The 12519-nt window shown below is 37.5% G+C and overlaps 1 protein-coding gene across 1 annotated transcript in view; it reads left to right on the top strand.

Annotated features, from left to right (window-relative positions):
* The window catches only part of NEGR1 (neuronal growth regulator 1), a 552031-nt gene extending 541268 nt beyond the window's left edge, over positions 1-10763 (top strand). The window contains exon 7 of the mRNA XM_034780292.1: positions 52-10763. Within this exon, the coding sequence (XP_034636183.1) occupies positions 52-176 (125 nt within the window). The 3' untranslated portion in view covers positions 177-10763. The remainder of the gene's footprint in view (positions 1-51) is intronic.
* The last annotated feature ends 1756 nt before the right edge of the window (positions 10764-12519 follow it).

Here is a 12519-nt window from a genome sequence, read left to right on the forward strand (position 1 = left end):
AGGGGATGGGGAATAGAAATATTTACTTAATATTTATTCTTTTCTTTCCAGCTCCAAGTACAGCCCAGTATGGGATTACCGGTGGTGCTGAAGTTCTGTTCTCCTGCTGGTACCTTGTGTTGACACTATCCTCTTTCACCAGCATATTCTACCTGAAGAACATCATTCTACAATAAATATAAAGAACCATGAAAGGCTTTTAAGGATTCTCTGAAAGTGCTGATGACTGGAGCCAATCTGGTAGAGTTTGTTAAAAGCAGCGTGGGATATAATCAGCAGTGCTTACATGGGGATGATCGCCTTCTGTAGAATTGCTCATTATGTAAATACTTTAATTCTACTCCTTTTTTTGATTAGCTGCATTACCTTGTGAAGCAGTACACATTGTCCTTTTTTAAGACGTGAAAGCTCTGAAATTACTTTTAGAGGATATTAATTGTGATTTCATGTTTGTAATCTACAAGTTTTCAAAAGCATTCAGTCATGGTCTGCTGGGTTGCAGACTGTAGTTTACAAAAAAAAAATATTGCAGTGAAAATGTGATTCTTTAAGGCTGCAATACAAGTATTCAGTTCCCTCTTTAAATATGATTCTATCCACATTTATTCAGAAGTCTTTTTATTTTAAAAAATCAAATAATATTGCCTTCAAAACATTTCTTCAAAATATAACACATATCTAGATTTTCTTCTAGCATGATATTCAGGTTTCAAGAATGAGCCTTGTAATATGACTGCATAAAGCGGTTCTGCTTCCCCACCCCGCCCTGTAAATTCAGCATGGGTGTGCCTTCATAAAATACTACTTTTCTCTTCCTCTCCAACAATTCTGAAATGTGTACTGGTAAATGACAACATGTAAATTCAAGCGTACCTAATCTCCAGTTGAGGACAAAGATGCTATTGGCTAAAAAGAATACCTTCTCTTCCACCTCCAGTGGGGTAATGGAACTGCTCCAAACTCTGCCCACAACAATTAGACTACATGGTATTTTTTTAACCAGTCAATCAAAAATAGCACAGGTATATTTCCCTTATTTTTTCCCTCTAGTGTAGTTAATTTGTAGATTTTGTTTGTGAAACAAGTTTTCCCGGTATAAAATACAGCACAACTCTCTTAAGAGACTTCTTGTGAATGTAGCACTTTTCTCTTTCATTGCTCTAAGTCAGAACTCTTAAAAGGCTGTATATGTGAGATGGTGACAGTCCCTTTTTTATTATTGGCCAGTACTACATGAATTGATATTCTTGCACTGGAGTTGTACTGATCAGCTAACTTAGCAATGATACTTTCATTGCAAATGTTTTTAAATCTCAGATAGCTGAGAACATAGGAAGCATTGAACATACATTTAATATAGATATATTTAAAAACAAGTGGCTCCAATAACTATATTTTGGTGCACTTTACAAATGGCGTCACATTGCATCTTAATTGCCAGAATTTCATTAATGCACTGCTAAGATGTATTAATATCTTACCGTAACAATTAATTTCACCTTTCATAAATGACTCTTGAAGTCCCCACAGATTGCATTGAGTTCAAGAGAAGTTTTGTCTGAGTAACGGATTGGATCCTAAAATAGCATATTTTATTTCTATGGATATAATAGAGTTGTTGTTTTTTTTTTTAAACAGCCTCTAATTTTGCTCCCAAATTATTGTACAGTCATGCTGTAAATTAATTGTGAGCACTAAGTTGCACTTGCAAAACTGGAGGCTGAAGCAAGGTCCCTTTAAAAATTTGACTCATTATGAAAGTTGACCATATATGGTCCAGGCCATCACCCGTTGTAGTCAGTACATAGATACCCACCCACTTCAATGGAATTAGATTGGGCCCATATAGAAAGAGCCACTGGTGATAAGAATTTCTAATTAAAACATTAATTACAATATAAAATTATCCAGTCACTTGTTCAATATATAAAACCACAGTAAATAATAACAAGACTGCTGCCGTGTGAAAGTTGGAGTTATTTATATCAAAAGAAGATTGTCACTGAACACCATATTGCTAATTTGGCTACATTTTTAGTATCACTGCCACAGAAATTTCACTCAGACACACTCCTACTCAGTCATTTTTTGCTACTGTGTTAAGCTCCGTAACTAGCTAGCTGGGTACTGTACATATTCAGCACTTTCAAGTTCATTTTGCAAATATCCTATTTTTTAAAACTCAAATTATGAATTTCTTTAGTACCTTGATCAACTGCCCCATTACTAATATATAAACAAAATACGCAGCAAATATGTTGTAATTACTAAATGACACTTAGATAAGGAGCATAAAAACAATACACTGACTCCGTAACAGGGCAATAAAATGTATTGAATCACGCTGTTTGTGTTCAGTAACAGATTAGAATATTTCTATTATTCTCTTAAACTTGTGTGTTAAGCAGGTTCTATTTTCATAAATATGGCATTTTTTTAAAACCTTGAATAACATGATGACATTTTATTAGCTGAGGAAGCAGTGTATAAAACAGTACGAACCATCTTGTACACTATCCTGACATTCTGATCACTCTTGTATTGCAGCTTTAAAGTGCTAAGCTCTAGAATCCATTCAATAGAAAAAATGGTGCTGCAGAAAGTATTACATGTGAGTACAGTTTTACGAAGAAAGAAACAGATCAAGGAGATGTATAACTCAGATGCCTCTTCTCACATGAATTAGGAATTGTTTCTATACTGTAGCTGGACCAAATTCTATATTTAGGCTAATTGTTTTTTTTTTTTCATGATTACTGACACATGGAATGTGAGGATTCTGGCAGCAGAATAGATTATGGAAACATTTTTATTAAATATGAAAAAAAATTAAGTATTTACTTTTTTGCATCATGAGAATATTCTTGCCAATAAAGCCACTGGAAAACATAGGCCAAATTTTCAACCTAGCCTCTGAATTTGCACTTGCAATTTTTGTGAGACAGTTTGTAGCATGCAAAAATCCATGTTTGTGGGCGCAACATTTGCTTCTGCAAACTAGGTACCTAAACATCTATCGGCTCTGCATGTTCGAAAGTGATAGTTTGTGTGTGCAAATTTAAGAGACCAATCCTGTGCATAAGTACTGGGGCCACTCACATTAACACTATGTCGGTCATTAAATGTTCGTAGGATTGGTCTCTCACAGGGTGTTTATGAACATCTGACCATCTAAGGCTCCAATTGTGCAAAGAGTTATGCATATGCATAACTTCATGCACTGAGTAATCCCAAAGAAACTACTCACAATACATAAAGTTAAGCACATTCGTAAGTTTTTGCAGGGTTGGGGCCCAACTCAATATTGGTCAAATAAAGTTACTTGCGTCTTAGGTTAATCTGTTCCATATGGTAACCTGATAATTGTACAGTTTGGGACTTATTGGGACATTCTTTCAACATGGACAGTGCGGACTGTTGCAAATTAAATACAGTAGCATTTTACAAAATTGATCTTTTAATCTCTGGTGTATATTTGCCTTCTAGCTGATACTTTCATGATCTGCTCGTCCAATTGATACCCCTTACTACTGTTCAGACTTTTTAATCAATTATTATTATATTTATCCCACCATGAAAAAATATAGAAAATAAATGGATTTGCTCCAAGCAGTACAACATTTCTTATGCTAAAACTGTTGTCCCGCACTTGAATTACTAAAGTTTGTAATTCCATAAGTTCCTGAATGTGCAATGACTCAGGTCTATTAACTACCATTGCATTGATGACATATATGGGCAATGGTGCTGTAATTATAGTGTTGCTGATCATGATTCTTTACTAATATTGAATTTAAGGATGTCTCAGAATTTCTAATACAAACAGTTTCTCAAGGGTTTATAACTTGGCAGGAAAATGTATTCTTCATAACTAGACAGCTTTTTTAACTTTTCTATATATATTTAGAAAATATGCTGTTTCTAAGAGACAGGAGTATTGAAGACATTACCAGTGAAAGCTGCTCTTTTGCACATTTTCAGAGTTAGCACTCTAGCAAAATAATGGTAAACGTTATGCCTACCAAAATATCTGCTTACCCCACATAACTGTGTATTAATGAGTGTGTATACCAAAATATGTATTTACCTGGAAAAACAATATGCCTTAAAACCTAAATATGCATTTACTTCTAAGACTGGATCTTGCTCTTCCAGTTTGGAGGTAAATAATCCATATTTCACAATCTGCCATGGAATATTTTGTTTCTTAAAAAACAAAACATGCTCAGTTCTTTTTAAAAAAGTATTAAACAATTTTAAAGTTCTTGCACAAACTAACATATGTGAGGAAAGGAAAAGTTAGGATGAAACTCTATCCTGACACTCTGACCTTCTGAATTGCAGACAAATCAACTTGTTCTCAGCAATTTTTGAACTGAGAAAATGACAAGGAGTTTGGTGGTTGCCACTGAAACTTTTATATTTGCAAGTAAATATTACAGAATTCCCTATACTTACTAAAGGAAATGCTGTGAATAGGGTGGTAGGGTACGTAAATGCAAGGGCATATGTAAAGATTTTTATAAGTATCACTGTATGCTCATTTTGAATTTTTCTTCTCTCTCTCCCTCTCACAGGAGCCCCCTTCAGCTAGCCCTATTTCCCTGTTCTTCCCCAACACAGTAACATTTCTTCCACCTCCCAAGCCTTCTGGGATAGAGTACATCCTATTCTCTTTCTGCCTTCTTGCTCAGTTCCATCCCCTACTCTCTCAAATACACACTGATCACTTCCTTCTGATTGCTGGCCTGAGAGTTAGGTCAAGAAAAAATAGCTGGGGACATAAATTCTTCCAGGAGTTTCTGGCAATTGTGAGGAAAGATAGTCATACCAGGAGTGCAGCCAGGCATAAGGAAGGTGTCTGGCTGTAGGGAGATAAGGCAGGACTATACTTACTGTTTGCAGAAGTCCCAGCTAGCCCTGCTTCCCAGCTTCTGGAAGCCTTCACTCATTCACAGCATTGTACCATCTTTGACAGTGGCTTTCCAAAATCCTTAGGACCACATGCAGCTTACACTGGCCTAAGTGCATGAATATGTGAGAGCAGAATTTAAACTTTAGAAAACAGTTTGTCCTGAAACCCTTAGAGAACTGATTAATTAACTCATCATATTGTTGTACCTAGTACTGAGCCTACTGTAGGTATTATAACGGCCTCAGAACAGGGCACAGTGTTAAATACAGTACCACATTTCCTAAAGGCCTATGCAGCAAAAAGCACCAGCTTAGCTGCTGACCTAAAGAAGCTCTCCAGGCCTCATTAAAGCTGCTTTCTGTTCTGAGGGAGAACTCCCTCCCAGATAACAGCCTCATGATGCTAAGTGAGGTAATATGCAATCAGCTGACTTAGCCCTTCTATCTCCATTCATGTGGCATTCAGAGGGGTTGAAAATGTACTGAGCATGCTCAGTGCATCCTCAGATGTCCTTATATCAGATGGACATTCCCTTTGTTGATGGACATTGAGCCTGCTGGGGAAGATCTGTAGAGAGGAAGTGTGGTCTGATGGCAGTAGATCAACGGGACTGAATTCTGACAACTGGAGCAAGCACATTGCCTACAGATTACTTCTTTCCCCCATAATAAAATAGTGCCCGGGAGGGAGGGATGACAGGACCTCCCAAACTACCCCACACCAGCATCTGGGGTAGGAGGAGATATGGCTCATGTTGCAAAGAGAAATATTTTAATTATTCAAAAAAATGGTTCTTAGGCCAGAGCTGGCTTCTCTCAGTCTTTTGTGAGGCTGCACAATGTTCTAGGATGGTTGTAATTTCCTGAGACCATGGGCCCTAGCTAAAGGTGGATAGGTAGATTACTGTTGGTGGAGAGTTGTGTAACTGTTCCCACCTCCAAGCTACATAACTATCCCCAAGCTTTTTAGTTTATGTAGGTTTTGCCTTCTGCACAGCACAGCTTTTCTTCTGAATAGGTCTACTTGAGATCTGCTGATCTAGAGCCAGTATAACCTTAACTTTTCTGGCAGTACCAAAATTGATGTCACATTTCCCCAAGTCACCATCACTGCTGAGCACTAATTACTATATGCATATTTGTTCTTACCCTAACACGTCTACTCTCTAATTTCTAGAGTTTGAAGGCTTCTCTACTATATGAAATTTTGCTCTAAAATTTAGATCAACATATTCATTTTACACTTCCGATAAACCAGAGATGAATCACAACTAAACTCAGGATGCGCTAAATTAGATTTTAAAATATATTAGAAGCTCAGCTCTCCCATGTTTCGGTTGGACCACATGTAAATCTGTATTTTAAAACAAGATTTGGGGCCAGATTCTCAGCCCTCCTATGACTATTTTATACCTCTCCAATGGCACAGAGAAACCATAAAGCTGTTGGATTCAGCCCTTTGAGGATTCCCATTGGAAGGGAAATTGCTGAGTGATGTAGAATACTTTTGAGCAGCTCTACACCATCCATTATCTCATCCCTGGCACAGGAGCATTCTGATACCCCAGCTATCCTTGGCTGCTGGAATGGCCTCTTGGGGACTGCTCCAAGTTATGCCAGGAGCCATCTCCATCGTTGGGTAAATGTAAGGGTGACATAAGGTCACCTTTCACTTTGATCTTGCTCTGAGCACAGCTCCGCCCAACCAGAGAATTTGACCCTTAATCTTGAAGAACTTTAAATAGAAATGTAAACAAAAATGAAAAATAATGTAGAGACTGTAATTCTACTTGCAATCAATGTTCATCTATTCATTTTTTTTTACTCACCTTCTTTGGGAACTATGAAACCTGGTAAAACTGAAACCACACGAAGTCAAATAGATTACATTTCTGCAGCAAAACACAGAATTTAAAGACAGGAACGAAGACAATATTGTAAAGTTAATTCCAATAAGGTCACATGAATCTCCCCCGAAATGTTTTAAATATGTGAATATTCATTATTCCGTCACTGCCTTTTTGCAGCCTGCCAGCTAAATAAATGCCTGTAATGATGTATACATTATATTCAGTGTCCAGAGGGCTAAGCAGTCTGTTTTCCCCTAATGAATATCTATCCTCTTTATTAATTTCCAACCAAAAGCAAAACACAATTTACACATTATAAGATGTGAAAAATGTACAATAACATAAGCGTTCCACTTAACAAACCCATTACAGTCATAAGTGCATAGCTCCCATTAACCTTAAAGGCATCTACTTAAATGTGACTCTCAAGTGAGAATAAACTGTAGAGATTTAAGATAACACTGATTTTGCTTTTTTGTATATTTCCAACTGTGGAAAGAGGGGACCCCCATCCCTTTTCTAGTTTTGTGGTTATGTCTTGCCCCGCCTCCCCCAGTATAAAATCTTCAGGAAAATTAATTTAATTTCCAAGATACTAGTCATTTAGATGTGCTTAACATTTTTGAGGTATCACTTGAGGTAGTGATACTTCATCAGCTAAATACAAATGAGAGAGGTAAAACGTTCCGGGAAGCTACAGTAAAAGTTGGCCAGTCTGCCTCCACTTAATGCTAATGAGACAGTTTCTTGTAAAAATTCCAACTTGATAGAAACTACAGGAGGTAGCATGGTTCATTAGGCTACAAAAGCTGTAAAATGATAAAAGGACTGGTTTTCCTCCCTCATTTCAAGTGATTTGCTAAAAGCACTGGGATGTTCCACTGTGGAACTTTGAATTCACTATTCCCTTCATTAATTTTGACCTTTTTACATTTAGAAAAAAGTTAACTTTAGGGTAAGCCACTGTACATTCCCTTCCCCCCAGCAACTGGAAATGTCTTTAAAACTGAAGAGACTATATGAGTTTAGTACAGTAATGCAACGGGACTTGTTTTCCAACAATTTTCTGCCTATAAATGAAGATAATGTGTTAAAAATTAAAGAATGTAAATTGCATTTGAACATGTTTAAATTGCCTTTAACCACACTGTATAAATCTGTTGGATCTTTTTACCCGTTTGCTCAGTTGGAATAGAAAAACAAACTGGATTATGCTAGTTCTGTGACCTGACATCCTGCCTAAAACACACTTGAGCAGTGACCTAAGAAAAATGTGGTCAATGGCTCTTCTATAGATACTCCTTTAGAAAGTGATGCCTTTGATTTTAAGCTGCTTTAGCTGGTGTCTGTCAAAAATTCTCTCATTGCTTTCAGTGATCTGGAAAATAAGCTTGCAAGCCAGCCATGTGGAGTTCAGGATAATTTAAAATAATAAAAAAAAATTACACGGCATAGTTGACACATTCTTCTGAAGTTTTATTCTAAGACATTTCCATAAATAGTATCTTATGCCATAGTTAATCAAGCAGACATGCTTAAACCACAGGTGAGCAAAAAGCTTGATTATTATTTTTAAGATTTAATGAAACCATCCTATAGGCATGAAAACAGGAGAATCCCACAGAAGCTGTTTTATCCATAAAGCGTTGTTTAGTTGTAAATCAGTGTTGTGGTGTTGTTACAAGTATTCAGGTCTTTGTGGTGACTAAAGCAGATTGGAAAATGTTAATGAAGGCAAAGTTTTGGCAAAAAATTAGAACTGAAATTTTTCACAATTCCCTCCCCTTGTTTTCTGACCAATTCTAGTGGTGACAACATACGTAGAGAGCCAAATACAGTTCACCTGACTCACTCATGGCCTGCGCCTGCTCCCATTGAAGTTTGGCATTGATTTTAATGGGAGCGTGATTAGGTCCTGACTGACCTCAATGAATCAGGTTCCATTCATGTGAGAAGGATTTGGCCTACAATATAATATCCATCAGGTGGCACTATTAGAGGTGAAAAATATGTGCTACCATTTCCAAAGTCGGGTATCAAAAATTAGGCACCTGAATAAAAATATTCTGATTTTTTTTCCTGAGGTGCTGTGTGCTCTCAATTGATTTTGAAAACAGCAAGAATTTTGAGTGCTCAGCATCTCTGATTATCAGGCAATGTGTTCAGAGACCTACATATGGACTTAGATTTTTAACATTAGGCACCCAAGTTTGCAAGTTGCGCCCAGAATATTTTTTGTTGCAAATCAACAAGTAGCAAGCTGCTCTGTTGCAGTTCTTTATTCAAGTCATATGGGGTGGGGGAGGTTACACATTAGTTTGATTACAAAGCTGCTAAGGTAAGCGTCTATGCTCTGAATTGTTGTTGTTAAGAGATAGTACAGTGGGGTACAAGACAATCTCTCCTGACTAGAGCAGGAGACTGGGAGCTCCATTCTAAGCTATTAGAATACTTCCCTCCCATAGATTCATAGATTCTAGGACTGGAAGGGACCTCGAGAGGTCATCGAGTCCAGTCCCCTGCCCACATGGCAGGACCAATATACGTTGTGAGACTTAATTAAAGAGGAGCTGCTCCTAAGATGTGCTGTGGACCCACAATTGCCAGTGAAATTCAGTGAGAGCTCAGTATCTTTCAGTCTCAAGTCCTTAATGTCTGGAAAGTCCTTTGAGGTCCTGGGATGAAAGATGCTATAGAAGTGCATATTATTCTTATGTAGTCTGCGTCCTATGAAGTGACTAGAATTAAAATTATTAATTGGGGATGAGTTAACCTCAAAAGGTTCAGGGGGTTGATTTGCATAATCATCCAAAATAATCTTATCTATTATATATGCACAAATAGGCTGAAAATACTGTAGAAAATAGGTTACCAGGCACAATTTTTGATACTTCATCTTTCAATTCAGAGCAAGCAGCTTTTCTCAGAGTATTTTGGCATTTTAGGTCTTGTAAGAAGCAGGAAGAGCAAAGCCAGGTGAAAATTAAACTAAATGGGGGAATATTAAGTTAATTAGATTTTTTTCAAAATTTGATATTCAGTTTGAGTCATTTATAATTTCATCCATCTCAGTTTACCCTTCCTTGCTGTAAAAAAAGTGTAGGGATTTTGTTTGATTTAGTAAAAATACATTTATTTAAGATCATATCACTCTGTGTTACCACTCATACACCTTTAACCAGATCTCATTCCTGTTTTTAAAAACTTAGCAATTTTACCTTACTAACTGAATAAGGTTAGTGTAGTATTTGCAATATTCCCTAAGAATTCACTATACTAAGCCTAGCAAATGCAAGAAGTAGCGTTATCTAACTCTCAGTGACAAAATCGGAATGTTTTTATGGGCAGCTACTGTAGCATGGATTCGTGACAGAAGGGGCCAGGTCCTCAGCTGTCAGCTATGTTAATTTACACCACTTGAAGATCTGGCCTTAAATTTTATAGTAAACCTCAGCAATAAACAACTTTGAACTGCAGTCACTCTTGCATGTGCCAGGAGGTATAAAATTAGTCTTCATGTGCCAGTCCGGCCTGCTGCACACTAGGGAGGATTCACCGAGACAGGGCAGGTGGAGGTATTGCACCCTGTCCGCTCTCTAGGTTTCCATCCACAAAGGGCAACTTTGATTTCTGCTAGGAGGCTGCAGAGAGTATGCATGAGTCAGCACATCCCTTGGCTCTGCCCTCTTCTTCACCACCGTCACTCATTTTTCAGGCAATGCTAGCATTTGCTGAACTCAGCCTTTTGCCTCTAAGACAAATCTGAAAAATTGATAGGAGGAATAGACTACTAAAGAGACAAGAAACTGGGGATAGAATCTTTAACCAAACCTGCTTGGATTATCTCAACACAGATGCTTTGTAATCCCTAGATGAGAGCTATTTTTATCTAGTCAGTAATACATCAGTACCTTTTCACAGGGCCACCAAGAGGGGGGGGTGGGGCAAGTGAGGCAATTTACCCCGGGCCCCACAGGGGCCCCCCACAAGAATATAGTATTCTATGGTATTGTAACTTTTTTTTATGGAAGGGGCTCCCAAAATTGCTTTGCCCCAGGCCCCCTCAATCGTCTGGGTGGCCCTGCCTTTTTATAGGTTTTAAATTTTAAAAGGTAGAAATACATAGTACAGCATTTACATTAAACTTTTTACCTTTGCTGCTTCAAGACCCACACTTTTTGGAGAGGGAAAAACCATGCAGGCATTTCCTATAAATGGATTATGTGGTTGGATTTTCACTTAAAAGAATTTGAAGGAGTTGTATTGTTTATCTGACTCAACAAAATTTTCCTCCCCAACCTGTATACATGAATGTTGATTGTGCTTTCAGTAAGAGGTACGAAGTTAAAATACTATCTTTTATGTTATTTATATTCATACAGCATGGTGGAGATATTTGATTACAGGTTTGCCTTCCCTGTAGATGATTTTCTTAGTGGACCAGTTCCAGAGCATTTACAGTATAGTTATTTTTGACATTGCAGTTTTCATAAGTGTGTTCTGAGCTCTTTATTTCAATGTGTTAAACACCATCTTGCATGTGAATATAATGTAAAAGGGTACATATTAAAAATTAATTTCAAAAGTTAATTACCCTTAGTAACTCAGCTTCTGAGAACAGTTGTGAGCTACATCAGATTTAACATCCGCTCCTTTTAAATTGAGATTGTTAGTAATGTTAGTCAAGAGGCACTGATGAGCACTTCTCCCTTCAAGATTTTTCTCTCAGTAAGTTTGCAGACAAGATACTCAGTTCTTCTGAAATAAAAAGTTCAGCTAAGGGCTTTGACCTTATATCTGAGTAGAGAATTAAACACTCTGGGAAAGGTTAATGCACAGATTGAGAGAGTTGAGAATTATACCCCAAAATACTTAAAGAAATAATTTTAAAGTGTAAAGATCACTGATCATATATTTTTTGAAAAAGGTACCTGTTCCTATGCTGTCGTCTAATCTTTAGGGACTAGATCCAATGGGAAGACTTACATTGACATCCGTGAAAGGCGGATTAGGCCCTAGAATCATGTGGTATAGGAAAGAACGGAGATGATTTTTCCATTAGACAAATGCACTTTTTTTTTCTTTTGTCGTTGAATATGGATCCCATGAAAGTGACTTAACGGCACCAACTAGCGTTTAGGCACAGTATAGGCAGGCATTGTACAATCTTCCCTACATAGCACTGCTAATACACTTCAGTCCTAGCCTGGTCTCCAGACCTCTCTGTTAATTATTTGGACCTCTCCAGTCTAGACAATCATACTAAATTTCATGGACCATACTCCACTATAGAGGAACTAGGGTGGAATGACCAAACTCACTTGTATTTGTGATTGACAAGGAATTGACACCCAGAACGCCAGAGATGAAAGGCAGGTGTATTCATCCATTGTGCCACCTGGTTTTGGTTCTTTTGCAGTTTAACGGAAACAGTCTGAGTCCTAGTGCAAACTTTCTCTGCCATTTTCTTTATTTTCCTCCCAAGGAAAGGGGTATACAGGATTTTCCTTTTAAATCTTTAAACCTGTATTTATTTTTCAGGTGGCTTGCAATTAAAAACTGCAATTGTTCTTTTGTTTCCCTATCTATCTGAGAGTGGTGAAAAGAAACTACTTCAGCACTGCTGTGAAACGTATAACTGTTACCCCCAAGCCATTTCTGGGAAAATACCCACTGCGATGGCATAACCTCTGTCATAACCAGTGAGAAGAGGAAACTAAGTTGTATTTAGAAAAACCTCTCTTCTCCTTTCCTT

This window comes from Trachemys scripta, chromosome 8 (genome assembly GCF_013100865.1).
Source record: "Trachemys scripta elegans isolate TJP31775 chromosome 8, CAS_Tse_1.0, whole genome shotgun sequence".
Classification (NCBI taxonomy): Eukaryota; Metazoa; Chordata; order Testudines; family Emydidae; genus Trachemys; species Trachemys scripta.